Raw genomic sequence first — 18,851 nt, forward strand, 5'->3', positions numbered from 1 at the left:
GATTTAGTTTTTGATAACTTTTTCTCAAAATTTTTTTGCAATTCTTAGCCCAAATTTGCTGCATCTAAAGCTTTTTTTTTTTTAAAATATTCTTCTTTTTATTTCTGCATGTACACTGATAGTTGCATCAAACATGTTCATTAGCCACCCAGTAGGAGGACAATATAAAACATTGAAATGCAGGGAAGGTTTGTGCCCACTGGCAAAACTTGTTCCACGTTTGTGTTTGCCTGTAAATTCAACAGAAAATCTGACAAAGCACATGCTGCATTTTGCAAATCACAATCATTTCCCTGTCAGCACTGGAAAATTAAATGACCTAAATCTATGCACCTACCAGAGCTATTCTCAAAGGAATATTTTATATATTGTGAGGAGAAACAAAGGCTTTTCCTTAACATGTTTGCTATCTTATAAATTTGGTTTCAATGGTGAAGAACTCTTTCAATACTTTAAATTTAGGAATCAATATAAGTAAGTATCCAGAATCTCTTGAAACCCCTGGCTAAACCCCAAAAGCGATTAGTTCAGTCAAAATCTGTAGGCATCAGCAGACTCATGACAACTTTATCTTCCATTCCTCTAAACTTTTCATTTGAGACATTCATTCCCACAGCCTGACCACTCACCTTGAGCTCCCTGAGTCTCTCCTCCATGATTTCATATTCAGCAACTGCAACCCGAGGCATGGAGAGTTTAGTTTCTGACTGCTGGATCCACACAAGTATAGTGCTCATTGTCTCTTTGTAGTGTGCAGGAGGCAAACTGTCAAAAACTACATTCAATGGGAAAGAAAAAGAAAACAAAATAATTTTGTTCTTCATTATTTGGTTTGCTGACAGAAGATGTTTGATAAAATATTGAGCCTTATTGAAGTCGGCTATTTTGCAACAGATTGCAACAGGCCCAGTGTGACAGCATCAAATTTTTTAAAAAATTGTGGAAGCAGATAGATTTTGAAGAATTAATAGACTCATTCTAATGTTTATATCTCCTATCATTTTATCAATTGTATGTCATTTGACTCTCTTGTTATAGGTCACAGGACAACTGGTCTTATGGCCAAGACAACTTGTTTTAATTTTTTAGAGCCTGTTTAGAGGTCAATAGAAAAACCATCGTACTTAACCCAAAATCTAACTTCAGAAATGTAGTAATAAAGAGCACTCCTTTTTTATGACTCATGTTTGTGTATTTAATGTTTCTGTTCAAGCAAAATCTTCTGTGCTTAAGAAAGAAGATTAAGAAAGCACAGAAGCTTAGAAAATTAATCTTTCTTCTGCACTAAAGTTGAATTTTATTGAACTGTGCTTGTTGTGCCAACATTACAGCTGCTGTAAATAGACAACATCTGGCACACACATGAGCAGCTCATTAGCAGAGATACTCCCTCTGTCCTCAACAGCAGTTGCCTCTATATTCATTGAGAAAAGTCCAGAGAAATACCATGAAACATTTCCAACTTATACCACATAATAAAGGAGTATATGAAAGCTCAAAAAAATGTTACACCTATTTCTATCTTCTGTATGCCTTTGGTGTTTCAGAAGGATTTGTATTGAGAAATCATATAGCTGTTCAGAAAGCAATTATGTCAAACACCATGTTTGAAGTTTTTAAGTGCAAGCCTGCTTACATTCTCATACAGCAATGCTTGGCAGAAAGTACTTCAGATTTTAACCTATTTTTATGTGTGATCAACAAAGTGCTACTTGAAAAAAATGTACATTTTTAGTTAGGTATCATAAGAACATATTAAAATCAGGGCAATTTAAGCTCTCTCTGGTGGTTTTTGCACATTGTATAGCATACTTTCCTCTGCCAAAAATCTTGGCTGATCTGATTTATCACACACATCTTGGGATTTATGAAAGATAGGACTCAGTACCAGGAAAAACAAGAATTTCTTCCCTTGCAATGTATTTTCTTTACACAGAAAACAATATTAATACCTTCTTGGAAACACAGAAAACAAACATTTTTCATCTCACCAAATACCTTTTTTTTAATATATATAGTGAAATTTGTATTGTCTTTGATTTATTTAATACAAAAAATTCCTACTTCAGAATAGAACATGCATTTAAACACATCACTCCAAATGAATGGAGATATAATATTAACAGCCCAGGTATGTTAAAGGAGTATACAACTCAATCAACAGCTTTATTTAGAATTGATTTCAGTATTGTGATGACTTCCATAAATAATTTTCTCCTTTAAATGAAAAAAAAAAATCTTAGGACTAATGTATGACTTCAAGCAGCTATATAAAAATACCTATTTTCAGTAGTACTGAACAGTATTGTGGAACAGGTAAAAAAACCAAGGTTTGCTGTTACAGGAAACTCCACCAAAACACGTGGAACTCTTATCTGGAAGTTTGACAATAATAATAATTTTGAAGTCATCCAAACACAGCAAACTTTTGTCCAATTTTAACAAATGATGTTCTCTACCATTTGAAGGCCTAAATAAGGATTCAAGTGGCATCACAGTTGCTGATTCAATCAAACTAGTGATTCTCCAATATAGTTATTACATATTGCATTTAAAAAACACTTTTAGTTCAGTGAAAAAATAGTTTTCCTATTCCATTTTTCCAGATTGCTAGTAGTGAAATACTACCTTCTAGTGAGTTTTTGAAGCTTGTTGGGATTGTTTGCTTTCTTTTTAGGAGAGGGGTTTTTTGTGTTTTTTTTAGTTTGTTTGCTTTTTAAAGATAGCCAATATGTCAGCATTTTCATCCACAAGGAAGCATATTAGCATCTTTTTGGGTTACACTTAAGAGCCTATATTGCCTTTGCAGCTCGTTATGTCAGTGGTGACAATTCAAATTCCTACAGAGAGTGTCACGTTACAGAATTTTAGCTGTCTCAATAATCTAAGACATTTACGGTCTCTGTGGGCAGTATGAATCCCTGAATTTCCTATGTTCATAACATAAACACATATCCAGACCTGTTTATTTTTATCCTAAAACTTGCTTTGTGATACTAATGTTTATCGATTAAAGTCCATATAATAACCACAGTGTGTTAATATGGATTCTGCTATATTTTATGAAAAATTGAATTGGCAGTGAGTGAAAAAGATATAGCATGTCTACAACCTAAGCTATAGCTGAACAAGGCTCATGACAGAAGTGTAACAAAATATCACAGAGGAAAATACTAATATGTTATTGTGAAACATCAAAATACAGTTCCCATCCCAGAATAGGAAAATATTTTTGCATTAATCTATTCTACATGAAGGGAATGCATTTTGGTGTGACTAACACCAGTGTACTCTAACCCTTGAGAACTATAAGGCAAATAGATTTACACTTTTATATTAATTTTAGAGAAAGTACCTAGATTTTGAAATCCATTGTGCAGATAGACATTTGGTCAGGATATATTTTTAATAAATCAAAGTATTTACACATGTGATAGCAGCTTTCCAAATGAGTAAAACACATTCTCTCTTTTCTCCTCCCAGCTTCCTTTTTAGCGACCAGATTTCCCAGTCAAAATTATTTTCCCAAATCAGAAATGAAATGAGAATACAATTATCTGAACAACTATCAAATGACACTGGATATTCTGCAATGTCTATCTCTTAGAGTCAGGACAAATCCCACTGTTCATCACATCATTATTAAATAAGAAGAAAGGTAATAAATATAATGTATGGGATCATTTCAGTAAAGACTTATTTCCCAAAATAAATGAACTAGATTGAACTGCATGTCTTTCCCATAAAAATCTCCTCAGTAGTAACTGCAGTGTTTAAAACCCTGCTGGTTTCCTCACAACTTTGTTTTGCTTATTTCCTAACAGAGATATTTGAAGTTATTCATCAAAGTCTTTATATTGAAAACTTTATAAAAGCACTGATTCCCTTCTCCCACATCTTTCACAAGAAATTTTCAAAGTGGAGTCACAAAGAATCTTGTATAATACATACTCAATGTTCTGTAAGTACTTTAACAAGTCTCTTATTTATTAACTTCCTAAAAGAAATAGAAGGGAAGTCCTTCTCTGGTTCTACAGATCTAATGTCAAAGTAAATACCTTGTAAAGATACTTTTCCCCTTAATATGGTTTTATTTCCCATCCTTATAAATTTTCATTTTTATCATGAGGAAAAAAGGATAGAGAGACCTACAGAGGTCATTATCACATATGAATTCATATGCTTTTTCTGTGTGTTCTTTATTTAAATAGAAAATAATTACCTGAGGAAAGGGATGCAACAGAAAAATAAGATTACCTGCACATTACCTATTAAAATAATATCTTCTCACACACATCTGAGCTGTATCTTCAACTCAAAAGGCACATTCAGAGAAAGCAAACCAAATTTTAACTCTCAAACCAAAAAGCAATTAATATTAGTGCTACTAAATCACACTTGAGGTCTTAAGAAAAACTTGAATTTATGAAATTTACAGGACACTTGCTTAAAATTTTTATTCTGCAAGTACACAATGATTGGTGGAAGATCACTATACATATCATAACAATTTCACTGTCACTTGTAACTCATTTCAAAGATACTTAGAGCATGAAAATAAGTTAGCAGTTCAGAGTTTACACAAAGGTGGACAAATGGCACACTAAAAGTCCACATGGTATTCATACTGTTATGGTTACTGTGGTTTGTTACCTTATAAAATTATACCAAGAGTGAGTTGCATGAACTCTATGTAATGCAACCCTCTTTCAGACACGGTACTAGTGGATTAGGTAGTAAAGTAGTGTACATGCAAAATAACAATAAGCATGGGGTAGGTAAATAAAAATCTAATGAATCTTTACATGATACAGAAGTCAAAAACTTTCTAAAGGTGTTCTTGAATTAAATAGGAGAAACAACATTTAAGCGACAATGAATGATACTTCATAATAATATTAATAATAATTTAAAAAGTATAATAACAACAGTGATGACTATGATGTCACGTTTCAGAATTACTGATCCTGAAAAGGTAGCATCAGGATTTGAAAGGAAAGCACAGTGTATGAATTTATGAAGCACAAAAAAATGAAAATAAGTATGACTTTTCCTTTGCCATCTCCATGCTCGTATTCTTAATTTTACTTGCCATAAAAGGTTTTTTTATTTTATTTTTTTTTTTTTTACTTAATTTCTAAAAATCAAATCACACCCCCCAAACTCCAAATTGTCAAATTGAGAACATGTCTCAGAAGGCTTCTCCACTGAAGACCACAGCTGGATAAGAGCTCACTAGAGCAAGACTAAATAACAGAAGAACCTTAACAGAGTTTAGTCCAGTCATAGAGCAAGAGAAATGCTGGAATGAATCAGCTGCCACCTGGGAGTTAGTTTGAACCACGGAGTACACCTGACACTGACTGAGACCTCTCCCTGGGCTTAAGGAGAATGGGAGGCTGACCAGGCTGCTCCCAGGAAATCTCCCTAGCATGGTAGTAGTTAATTTCAAAACAAGTAAATAGAAAGTTCAACCCTTCATTCTTCACCAGGGCAATTATAAAACTAAGAATCACCTTGGGAAATCACACTATTATATTCAAAATTATTTCTGTGTTTGTCCATTTCACTCCCTTGTGTGCATTACTTAATAGTTTGAAGCATTGTCTGACCTCTATTTCTTCTGTATATCAATATTCTATAAATGACTGTAAATGTTTTTAGGGAGGAGGGAGAACTGGAACGATGGATACACCACCTTCAAAAGGATCAGTTACATATGGTTATGTAGACATTCTGTAAAGTAAGAAAAATGTGGTCGCACTTCTTCATATTTTATGAGGTTGTATTTCTTTTATAAACAACATTGCAGAAGAGTGAAAGAAAACCCAAATTGTTTTTAAGATTTGCCTTAAATTAGGTTTTCTAACTGGAAATGCTACTTAAATCATTTGAGAAAGACATTTGGGAAAATCTGATTTAATCTTTAACAACATTTTATTAAATCTACTATGCAATATAGAGAAAATACTAAGCACTCATAAACCTAAAAGAAACCCCAAACTTACCCCTTCCTCCCTTCCCCCCAGAAAAAGCCAAAACACCAAAACCAACCAAACAAACAAAACCAAACACCAAAAACCTACCAACCAAAAAAATATTTCAGTGAGACAGCCTCTTAGAACTAGAGAAAATTTATTTTTGGAAAAAAAAAAATCCTTGAAAACAGAATAGAATAACTAAATATTCTTATCCACCAGAAAAGACAATGAAGTAATGGGACATGAAAAAACAAACAATCCCACTGCAAAAAAAAAAACCCCAAAAACCCCCAAAAAACCCAAATCAAAAAACACACAACCAAAGAAAACCCACCAAAACCCAGTCAAACTCTTAATGAAGAATGAAAAATTATTTTACCATAAAACATCCCTTATTGATGAAAAATAAATAATAATTAAAAAATCTCTTTAGCCTGTGTAAGGTAGATGTACAAGGAACAAAAACGAACAGATACTATCAGTCATTTGCAAAACAGCATTCAGTCTTTAAGAAGTTCTTCTGTCAATACAAAACAATTAATTGCATAGAATTTATGTAAATAAGAGATAGAAATATCTAAAACGCTCCAGCAAAATTCCAACATTTTCTATTAAACTAAGGCTAAAATAAAGGCATGGGATATGGCCTTTCCTCTGCCTGTTCCACAGAAGAAAAATAGTCAGTGGAGAAAGGAGAAGAAACTCAAAGAGCCAAATCTTTTATGGTTCAGCTTTGGGTTTTTTTTGTTTGGTGTTTTTGTTTGTTTCGCACACAGTTTTTGATCCATAAGATCTTCCTGAAATGGCATTAGAACTAACAACAATATTCCAAGCATTAGTGCTCGTATCTAAAGCAGAGTTATGAAAGGAAGTTTAAACTTCGGATAAAACAGTGTATAAACTTCTGAAGATACAATATGATTGACATAATAATCTCACCTAAAATATCACTACAGCTATGTAATGCAAGGGATAAAACAGTCCCATCTTGACAGCTGAACTATTTGAGATGCAGAGCCTGTGATACAGAGCAGCCACATAAAGCAGTTACAACAGACCAGGGCTCCATAAAACATTTATTCAGGGACTTCTGTTCTCTAGCACTTGAGGAGACTCTCCCTGGCATGTTCAATGCTGCCATGTCAATACAGCAGCTCTTGCAGCTGGCCAGGGCACTGAAGGAGCATACTGCAGCATGGGAGGGGGAATGAACAGCTACCAAAACCCCTCGTTGGTGACAATACAGATCAGGCAATGAACACTATTCATCTTACAGGACTAACCAACTGGTTAATTCGTAAGACCTCATTACAGTGAAATTAGGTGAGGGAACACCAGCAACTACACAGAACTGTATATAGAAGAATTCATCAAGAAGATAGCATTTACCATATTTTCCTGTTAGACGAATGGTAATTGATTTTATCATATAAACCAGTGTGGCATTAAAAGTTTTAAAATCTTATTCATTCTATTGCATGACTTTAGAATCAGGAATAAACTTTACGCTTCTTCATAGTAACTTTCCATAGCTCATTCTTTCATCACATGTTATGGCACACTTGCCTTTTATTTCTTCAGTTCTCCCATGTACCATCACCTCTTCAGTTTGTGTGTGTGTGTACATGTGTGAAATGACCACAGAAGCACAATAATGCAGTGATGATGAAAAAAAATTCCAAACCTCTACATAGAAGAATTTAGGAGGAATACTACAAAGATCCACTAGAAGGAGCTAGCGCTATGTCTAATTTGAAAACAGTAGTCATTTACAGATACCATTGGTTTATGGGGCAAATATTCTCTTTGATGTTAAGAAAAATTAACTTTATGTTTTTATCTGTAACTTTATTTTTGATTTCATAATCAAATACAGAGAGTGTACAGTAGTCACTAGCATGCTACGTACCTTTAGTAATGAATAAAGTCAACATTCTATTTTGGTATAGCATTTTTGCCCTTTTGAAAAATGTATTTATTACACATATTGTAAATAATGTTGTAACTAACATTCATATATTCTGTGTTTACAAAAATGGGACATAATCACATAATGAAAAACTAGATATCCTAAAGCAGTTACTCTCTTTGATGAGCTTTAAGGAGTTAAATTTCTATTCTATGATAATTTAGGCAGATTCACTCCTGCAATTAAACACTCTCTCCTCTCTACCTCATTTGGTAGAGAGCCATGTCTCGTAATCTGACTAAAGAAAGACAGTGTTGTGTTGCCAAAAAGTATCCCTACATCTGTCCATAAACACGTTCACAAGAGATTTGGTGGTAGGATTCCCCTGACTATAACCATTGCTTCTGAATAGTGTACCTTCCCTTGTTTTCCTACTAATATAAAATATATAACACATTGATAATTTCTGAAGGACGATTTCAATTGCAAAAAAGACCACCCCCTAAACTGTACTACTGGTTTAGTGTGACAAAAGCAAACACAAAAGTAGGAAAGCTAAATATATACACCTATTGTTTACATGCTAGTCAGGCAAATTGACTTATCATGAACACTTACTGGTCTGTAGCTGCTTTTCTCTGGCATGCATGTCAGCAAGTATTTGCTTGAAATGGCTGGTAAAAGCAGCAAGGTCAGCATCCAGAAACACTGGCCCTTGTTCTTTCTCTTTGAGCGCTTGACTCTGAGCCTTTAGCCGTTCAATCTGAGGCTGAAGGGTTGACATTCGGATGATTTCGTCCTGCATGTTTGAACAAAAACACCAAGGTAAAGCTGCCCAACAAATGAAATCACTAGTGCCATGAGATCACCACCATTTCAATGCACATTACACAACTGTTTTGCTTCCAAGTACATCAGTTACAATAGGAATAAATTCAACATTTTTAAACTTTGGTCATGTGCTGGTTTCAGGCAGGAACAAGCTGCTCTCCTACACAGACCTGGCTGGCCCACAGCTTCCAGGGGGTTTTGTTTCACCCCATGATGTGTCAGGCTCAGTGGTCAGGCTGGGGGGTGTACATACGCAGTTTGGGAAGATGTGAAATGTGGCCCCAAGGGAGGAGGCTCATTGTTAAGGCTTTTGGGCTTTCAGGCAGCTGGGTCATTACCTCCTTTTGTTGGGCTGGCTTTTTTTTTTTTTTTTTTTTAATTCCCACTCTTGGGCTGGGGGTGTGTGGGTGTGTTTATCCCCATTTTCAGGCTTGGGGATTTCTCTCCATGCAGATTTGCTTGCTGTTTTGGAATCTGGCTGTGTTGGTCCACAGGTGTTGAGATACTGTATCATATGTTCTATTTTCTATTGGTTTAATTACTTACGAGTATTGTTAGTATCACAATAAGTTTCATTTATGTTATTAAATAGTTATTAAATAGTTCATGTATTATGAGCTTTCCCTGGGTTGGTGTGGTTTTTTTTTTTTTTTTTTCCTTCTTCTGACCCTTCCCTACTGTGGGAGCAGGCTGAGGTTGAGTGAGCGACTGAGAAGTACTTAATTGCCAGATAAGGCTAAACCGTGACAGATCACAAACCTCTGCTCCCACTATGATCCTCTTGCCATTGCTTAAAGCCACTTTCACATGACATTATTTAGTAGTGTAATGCTCAAAGAAAACGAGATAGATTTTGCATTAAAAATCCATGCCTAAGAAGCATCCTTTTGATGTGAAGCTGGGAAGAGAAAACCTCTACACTTCCCATAATCTTGGGCCCATCTGTGTTAGATTATGTACAGGCTAAAGAGCATGAACTAGAAGAGGAGAGGTGGAGATGCACAGTGATTTCTAGCAGTCCCACAGCAACACATTACAGGTTGAGGTTTTGCTATTATACCATCAGAAGTCCTTGTACACCCTGTGACTCTTGCAACTACCAAGTAAAAAGACATGAGGAAAGTTAAGTCAAATGTACAGTTCATAGCAGAGCTGGTCTAACATAAGCTTTCTGCAAGAAAACAAAAAAACCCTGTAAGAACACTGACAGCTTGGAAATGCCTGAAAACAGAAGTAATAGCACAGACCTAAACTTGAGTTTCCAACATTATTTTCAGTTTGAGAGAATCTAGAACCAAATATGTCAAAGTCAAACTTCTACAAGTATGTCATGCAATTTATAATACAGTACTACAGCTCAATAGATTCCTGTCAAACAATATTAGCTTTTAAATAATCCCCACCCATAGAGTTTTCTACAGCAAGAGAGAGAAGAAAATTTCTATAGTGGTGCAGCACACAAATGAAAATGTTTAGGGAGAATAAGGAGTGAATTTGTGTGACCATTTCTGTACAAATATTATAATTCTGTCATATCATGACAGAAGAGTATTCCTTCATCTGACTACAAAATACATCAAAATGCAGGGTACGTAACAAGTAAAGTGGTCTGCAATGGCAGAATTTTGTACTTGACCATGAAGACAAATTCTGTCCCAGATCCTTACTACAGAGGTGATAAGCAACAGTTTCTTGATGAAGAATCAAAGACACAGATTCTTACAGGAGAAAAAAATAAAGAAGAAAAAAGAAAGAGCTTATGGGCATTGTCCCCTAGCTTTAGGTATCTGAGTATCTTAATAACAGAATATTTGGGGCAGAGTTTTAAATATCCACATGCTAGGTTCTGTTGCCTGTTTATTCCTTTACCAATCTTTACTTGAATAAATATTTTCAATAATTACCTTACAAAGATAAGGAGTCCATTTTCCATTTTTACAATGAAATAACCTGGCCCACTGCTGGAACACCTATGAAGTACAATGTAACAGAAAACTTGGAGAAGAATCTCTAACCTTGCATTTTTCCAACTGAGTTTTTACTGCAGCAGAATCTGCTGCTGGTGTGGGTTGTGCTTTCAGCCAGTTTTCTGCAGTAATTGCTGTCTGCTCCAGTTGCTGCAGCTGGGTGTAGAAGTCAATGATGTTATTTTGGTACTCCAGCCATGCCAGTCTTTCACTCAGCAACTGACAGAACTCAATCCAGCGGCTCTTCAGCTGCTCTGAGGCTTGTCTAATGTTGTCAGCATTCAGACCCTCTAGAAAGAAAACAAGAGAAGTTCAACACTTAAAGATAACCAAGTCATAAAATAAAATAATTAAAACAAAGTAAAATAATTTAACAATTTAATTACTGTATTTGAGAGCTCATAAATCCAGTTAATGATTTATCACCAAATAACATTCCTGAACATACAGATGTTACACATTTGTGGAGAAAGCATTTCAAAAAGGTTTTAAGTTGCTGCCAAGAAACTTTTGTTGCTATGGGAATGGATTATAAAGTGCATTAAAGTACAAGAAAGAAAATAAAACAGAATGTAGAGATACAATTCATAAAGCTAATTAAAACTGCTGTAATAAATAAGAAAATGTCTGACAACTGGATTTTGAAAGTCTGTCTGGACTGTAATTAGATTTAATATTCAAGACTTTGTTTTTTCTGGGTTTCGTTTGTTTGTTTGTTTTGGGTTTTGTTTTTAATAAAAAGACCAATTAAAGTGGATGGGAACTATATTCTGCAGTTATTTTGATGTTTCTGATAATGCAGTCCTTAGTTTTTGCAATGTATAGTATTTTAGAAATATCATAAGCACTGAGCAATAAACATATTATCAGGTCACACCTCCACGTAGGCCAATTCCCTGTGTCCAACAGTGACCACCGGTAGACCTTAAGCAAAGGCTGAGAGTTGAGAAACCATAGGTGACACTTCTCTGTGATTATTTTCAGCCATGGTTTGGTTTCTTTGATATGGTTTATGGATAAGTTAATAAAACTGACTTCAGTTATTACAGATGAGGCAATTATTTAGAACTATTCAAAGGTAGAAGAGTTCTATATACTCCCTGAGACCAGCCAAGCAATACATATCAAAGATAAGCAAAGGGGTTGTACAATAACATAATTTATAGTTATTCTGAAACTTGAACACTGGTTGAGTTCAAAATAATGTTAACTTAAGCATCTCAGTTATTTTTCAGAGGAAGTTTAAATGTAATCCCCAACCTTTTTTACTGACATGACATGCAAAGATACACATAGCAATAGGATCAATATTGACTTCAAAATTAATAAATTTTTGAATCCACTGAGTAATGCTATATGCCTAAGGACATTTTTAACATCATCATCATCATTTAATAATGTACTAGTTAACGGGTACAATATCTTACTGTTTTGCCAGTAAATATTTCTTTATCAGGGATAAAAAATAGCAAAGTTCATGTGCAATTTTTGAAGGTGGAACATAGGAAATGGAGTCCTAATTACAGCTAAATGCCTTAAATAATTACTGGAAATTTATTATAATAAAATTTTCTAAGGAATTACTATAATCCATGCTATATGGTAATCTGCACTAAATTATAATCTGGCATCATGTCCCTTGTGGAGCACTCTAGTTCTCTGGCAAATCCTATTCTGGATTCAGCTCAGAGCTATTCATTCAGAGTCACTTGGAAACAACCCACTTGGAAACAGCGTGTGCAGTACCCACTTGGAAACAGCATGTGCAGTACCTGATAGCAGATCCCTCGACATGCTCTGTTTCAAGTATGTTGCCCTAGCCAAGCAAATTGTGCATGATTTCAAAAAGTACAAGCAAGCAAAAATGTAGAAGGATAGGAAGCCCAGTACTACTGGGAGATAATGGCATCTGGGGTGGTTGGAGTAGCTATATATAGACAATATACTCCAGAAACTGGATGGCACAGTTTGAGGCAGAACAAGGACATAAAATTAAGGTTAAAGCATGAAGAGGTAAACAGTATTTTGACACATCTTAATAAAATCCAAGAGTGATCTGGTCCTTTGTGTGTGTCTGTTTGTATCTGGAGATGTGGTATGCGTAAGTACATTTTCTGAACATAGAGTAAAACGTGAAGAGGCAGCATAAACACAAATGGCATAGCTTGTCTGAATAACAGCAATCAAAGATGACCAGGCACACAGATACTGAATCTTACCAACAGCAAGAACAAACACCTACAAAGATGAGCCTTTAACTATGCCCTGTTTCAACAACTGCTTCTGTCCTGTTGTGACTTTGCTTATAAAAAAGCTGTATACTCATAACAGATAACACACATCTTTGCTGCTGTGTTCATGATTTCCTCTGAACCTGGAAGACACTGCCTATGAGTTTGGCAGAGTAGATATAAAAAGATCACTTTTATTTATTTCTCCTTTCCTCTTTTTTCAGCTGCCACAGTCTCCAAAGTACCCTTAGGCAAGATTATGATTACCAGGGGAAGTGCAGTCATGGATTCTCCTTACATAACAATGCTTTTCACTGTAATGTTTTCCTCAAGGATTCAGAGAGGACTGTATTTCAGCTGAAAATCTAGATTCATCATAGCCTCTTTTTTTCTTTTCACTCCTATGTCCCCCATAACATAACACTTAAATATGTGAAAATACTCAGTATTATTCAATTATTCAATTGTCCAGAGGAGGGCCACGAAGATGATCAGTGGGCTGGAGCACCTCTCCTATGACGAAAGGCTGCGAGAACGGGGCTTGTTCAGCCTGGAGAAGCGGAGGCTCCGAGGAGACCTCATTGCAGTTTTCCAGTATCTGAAGGGGGCCTACAAGGGTGCTGGGAGAGGACTTTATACAAGAGCCTGTAGTGACAGGACAAGGGGTAATGGGGACAAATTGAAATCAGGGAGGTTTAGATTAGATATCAGGAAGAAGTTCTTCCCAGAGAGGGTGGTGAGGCACTGGAACAGGTTGCCCAGAGAAGCTGGGGATGCCCCATCCCTGGTTGTCTTCAAGACCAGGCTGGATGTGGCTTTGAGCAACCTGATCTAGTGCAAGGTGTCCCTGCCCATGGCAGGGGGGTTGGAACTAGATGGTCTTTAAGGTCCCTTCCAACCCAAACCATTCTATGATTCTATAATTTTCTTTAATTATTTTCTCTAATATCTAAACTCTGATACTAAATGTGATTCCACAAGTGCACAAATGAACCAATGCTTTTGCTCTTCTTGTAACTGAAGCAAGCAGTATACGAACACAGTGTGCAGAGCAATTTTTGGCCAAAGATTGCAGGCATGAAGCACCATTAGGCAACACAATATGCTACTGAAAGGAAGACCCATCTGAACATCTCAATAGGATGCATTTTTAAAATTCTTAATTCACTGTCCACTCAGGTAACATAAAGCTTTATATCAGTTGTTGGTATACCTTTTTCAGAAGGATGAAAGAATATGGACATTACTTGCATTTGAAATTTTTTAGGCAAATTGCTCAAAATGTCGTCTTATTTTTTTTAAGAAAGCTAGTCCACCATCACATTGAAAATGACAAATTAATTACTATTTGAGTAATCGATGAAATGAAGGCATACATTTAATGTTTTAATTTGCTCATTAAAATCATGAAAATTAAGAATTTGAAACTTGCTTCTATGATAAATCCTGATTTCTTAATTATTTTTAGCAATTTTAACAACCAGCAGCTTTCATTCATGATGTTAACATCAATGCCCTAACTCTGCTTTACTCATGCCAGCAAGACACACCAAAAGTTGACAAGCAGACAAAAAACCAATATAAAACCCATTCTCTGGTAAAACAATATTATTTTAGGTATAATGGTTCATTATCTTTTCATGTTTCATATTCTAAAAGCTTCTGATATAATCAGTGAATAAATATACTGCACCCAGAGGAAACAGATCATTATTTGAAGTGCATCCATTAATTTTATTACCTTGTGTACTGCGCATAACAAATCGTGTCTGAATGTTTTTAATTGTGCAGCACCTTACATGCAAGTACTTTGGAGTTGCCACTTATTATGAAGTATATCATATTAAGTGCATTTATAATTTTCTATAGTTCTATGACAGAATAATATAAAATATTATAAAATTATTATGGGATTTCACAGCCTTTGACTCATAAGTGTATGTGAAATGGCAACTCACAAGATAATATATTTCTTCCACAGAACAGTGACATTTAATAATTACGTATTTTATCACAACAAATTAATTTGCATTCACTTTAATACTGCTTATCAAAATTCTCTGCGTACTGATTTTGATGCCCTATTTATTTTATTCTAAACTAGTATAATAGTCAAGTGCCCACTCAAACTGCTAAACTGCTTCACTCATGCATCAACACATTTGTTATTCTATATTAGAAAAAGAAAAACAGAATAGAATTTTTTTTCCTAGAAACACTGGTGAAGAGGAGATGTAGGTTTTCATTGATTGTAATCACCAGACTTCTTTAAAAGCATGGGCCAGGAGAGGCAGAGCACAGCTCATCTAGATGATGGTTGGTTGGTTAAAGAATCAACTACCAAAAGCATCAATGATTTTCCCTGTGATGGGGTAAGTCTTTCAAATGGCAATATGCAGACACACTTCTTACAAACACCAGAATGGCTACACTGTGTGAGAGGGAAGTTCTTTCTAGTACAAAATACTTCTGCTGACATAGGCTGAAAGCATTTACATAAGGCAAGAAGAGTGCCCTGTATAAATACACTTCCTTAGAATATTTTCCCCTGTGCTAAGGAACAAAAAAATGAAACCCTAAATAAACAAATCCAATTGTCTATTGAATTTGAATCCTATTTTTTAGTTATTCCCCCTCCTATCACAGTAAAAATAAAAGCAAGAAATATAAATGATACAACAATGAAATTCACCAGCATTCTGTATTCTCTGTTATAATCCACCGCAGTTATTCATCTTTTAAAGCTCTTCATCTATTACATTCAGAATCTTGTTTACAAGCAAAGAGGATGCACATTTTATACATAAGTAAAGGCAAGAATTTAGTCATAGCATAATTGGAATCTTAAGAATCTAATCATTATTAGTCCTGAACTAATTGATACACAAGTAAAAAATAATAATGCAGTTAAAATAGTCATCACTTGACTTCACAACTGATCTATGCCTTAAATCTCTTTGCCTTGTGTACGCTTTTAATTGTAGATTACACTGCAAATGCATGATAATCATCAACTGTATGATGGGTATTCCTAAGGAAAGTTCCATGCAGAATAACAGTGGGAGCATAATCATCTGTGATTTGTAAATTGTGATAGAGAGGCTTTTCATTCAAGTTAACAGTACATCTTCGCTCTAACAGATGTTAAACTGCGTGTCTCCAACAAATCCATAAAGGCACATTAATTCCAGTTTCTTCCCATGTTATGGAAAAGGGTTCCAGCATTAGAAGAGGAACGTATGTAGGCAATCAGTTTGCTCTGTTGAACTTTACTTTGGAGATACAACAAAACTTCCATATTCTAAATCCTCTTGTTCTTAGTGAATCCAGAAATCACAAAAAAACCCAACAGAGATGAAGACTCTATGTCCCAAATTAATTTCCACAAGCCACAAAAGAGATGAACATGGCAGTTAACTTTCTCTACACTCAAAATGTAATTTTGAACACCTAGCAAGATATTCCATTTGCAAATTCTTTGTTACAATAATTTTACATTTCTCCTCAACTAATGTTTATTACTTAATTCTACTCTCTAGCGCTCCCACCTGGTAGTGATTACTCCATTATTTAACCATTTCATACACTATTCTTCAAATTGCCTTTGCAGCGGTGGAGTAGCTGAAAGTCCCATAAATATTTTAGGCTTCAAGTCCAAGGGAACTGTTTCTCTTTTCAAAGGAATGTGTTTCTTCCCCAAAACCAAGACACTAAAAGGATCTTCATTCTCACATATGCAAATAATCTCTCATCCTTGCTAAAATATTCTTGCTACCAAGGCTATCATAATGTATGGCATGATACACAGCTCAAGAGCCAGATGACAGGAAACAGATACAGTCATGCTGGTTTAATTAGTCTATCTACCATGGGTTTGCACCCCAACTGGAAGACATGCTTCCTAAAGAAGGGCTGATTTAGAAGATATTGGAAATATTTATATGCACATCTAGCCACAGCTGAGATTACAACATCTATAAACCATGAATAAGAATGGACCTGTGGACTAAAGGAGAAAAAAGAGAGGACCTTGAGTTAAAAACATATGAGAATATTTAAGACAGAATGCTAATCCACTTGATACTGGACATGGTATGTAGTACAGTAACAGAAAAGCAATATATAATATGCTAGTGATTTCTACAACTAACACCAAAATTAGTCACCAGAATATACTATACAATCTAAAGAATTTGAAACTGAAATTCTTGAGGTGAAAGTCTACATTTGGCCAAAGGAATAGTGAGGCACTAATGTAATCAATCTCGATGTGGCAGCACAAACATTTCAAATACTGCCTTAAGTGTCCTGTAGAACCAGATCTTCAAGGCACAAAACATGTTCAAAAAAGTTGACAGTTTCCTAAATGATCAGCCATGTAAAACTGCTCAAAGGATTTCAAAAAGGGAGAAAATGTTACCAGACTCCCTTCAGTCTGTTCACTGAGAGTAGGAAGGGAACCGTCATGACAGTTGTTACAGAAATGGTAATTAAATATGCCCCACACATTAAATATGGTCAATTTTAAAATACTACACCTTCACACTTAAGCGAGATAATCCTAGGATTCCATCAAATTTGTTTATCTTGGACAGTTAATATCTCAAAGTCAAAGGATTTAACTTTCAGCAATTAAATTCTTGGCTTTTCATTATAACAATTTAATATAAAATTTATGTTCTGAGGCTCAATGCATTCAACACACATACTTCTGGTAATCATATCAGTATGACAGATATTGGCCTGTATTTAATATTTTATTGCAAAGTTAGACATCCTTTAATATCAAAGACAATGGCATGACTTAAAATTTTACTTCCATCTATCTTTCTTCTGGTTTGTCTTTTTCCCTTAAAAATATCTAAAAGTTCAAAAGAATGCCAAAACAGAATATTTTTTTAAATCATAATAAAAATTAAAACAAATTACAACTAATTTTCTTTTTAAGAATTCTATAAGCTTTGACATTTATATTCTTAAAAAAACCCAAATGCCCAGTATCTCTTCCAAAGCTCAATAAAATGTTAAATTACCATGATACAGAACATTACAGCAATACATATACATTCTCTATTATTTCAGAAAGCACTTTTTTCTGACTGTTCAGTATAAGACCTTCACAGCTCTCTAACTCAGAAGAGTTCATGTATCTTCAAAAGCTTAACATACTCAGAAAATAAGATGAAAACTTAAGTCTCTGCCCAGAACAGATTGTTAATATACAGTTCATTACTGCAAGCACGTTTTACACACATTTCTGTTCATGGTACTAGAGGGGTAAGATTTTTTTCCTCTTTTCTAATTAACACATTTAATTTTCAGAAATAATAAAAGAAAAATCAGGCAACATCACTTTACTGTTTCGTTCAGACAGTATTTGCTAATACAATTCTCGTGATAAATATGAACCTGTGCATTTATCAAATCCCTAAGAAGATTATCTAAATCAACTCCCATGTAATTACCATTCACCATCTGTTCCACCAGGGCCTCAGCTGATCTGCTGGCATCTTGCAGTTTTCTGTACTTCTCAGGCTTTTCTCGCTGGATGGCCTGCAGCACGACAGGAAAGGTGAATATTTCAACAGAGGGATTTTGAAGAAAGCAATTAATCTCAGGGATGTCTTCCCATTCATTGCGACCATTTAACCTGTCATATTGTCCTGCCAGCCTCCCAATTTGCAATCAAAGCAATGAGTACCAGATACCATCAGGAAGGGACTCAGTCATAAAGTCAAATACATAAACTGAGAAGCAGAACACAGCAGAGTTGACAAAAAATATACATCAGTATTATTCAGAGAAATAAAAGAGACAAATTAAAAACTACCCAAAGCCCAATGTTTCAGAAGAAAATATATGTTCAACAGAAATTCCTTGTGCAGGAATATATATCCTCATTTCTCATGTGGCTCCTATTGTTAACAGCAGG

General features: G+C 35.0%; 1 protein-coding gene across 1 annotated transcript in view; it reads right to left on the reverse strand.

The window, feature by feature from the left end:
- The window catches only part of LOC104509747 (dystrophin-like), a gene marked incomplete at its 5' end in the record, with an annotated part of 131,193 nt that overhangs the window by 88,807 nt on the left and 23,535 nt on the right, over positions 1-18,851 (reverse strand). The window contains 4 exon segments of the mRNA XM_010151784.1: positions 630-775; positions 8,509-8,689; positions 10,737-10,978; positions 18,385-18,472. Coding sequence (XP_010150086.1) covers positions 630-775; positions 8,509-8,689; positions 10,737-10,978; positions 18,385-18,472 — 657 coding nt within the window.

Source organism: Eurypyga helias, unplaced genomic scaffold, assembly GCF_000690775.1.
Source record: "Eurypyga helias isolate BGI_N326 unplaced genomic scaffold, ASM69077v1 scaffold7005, whole genome shotgun sequence".
Taxonomy (NCBI): Eukaryota; Metazoa; Chordata; class Aves; order Eurypygiformes; family Eurypygidae; genus Eurypyga; species Eurypyga helias.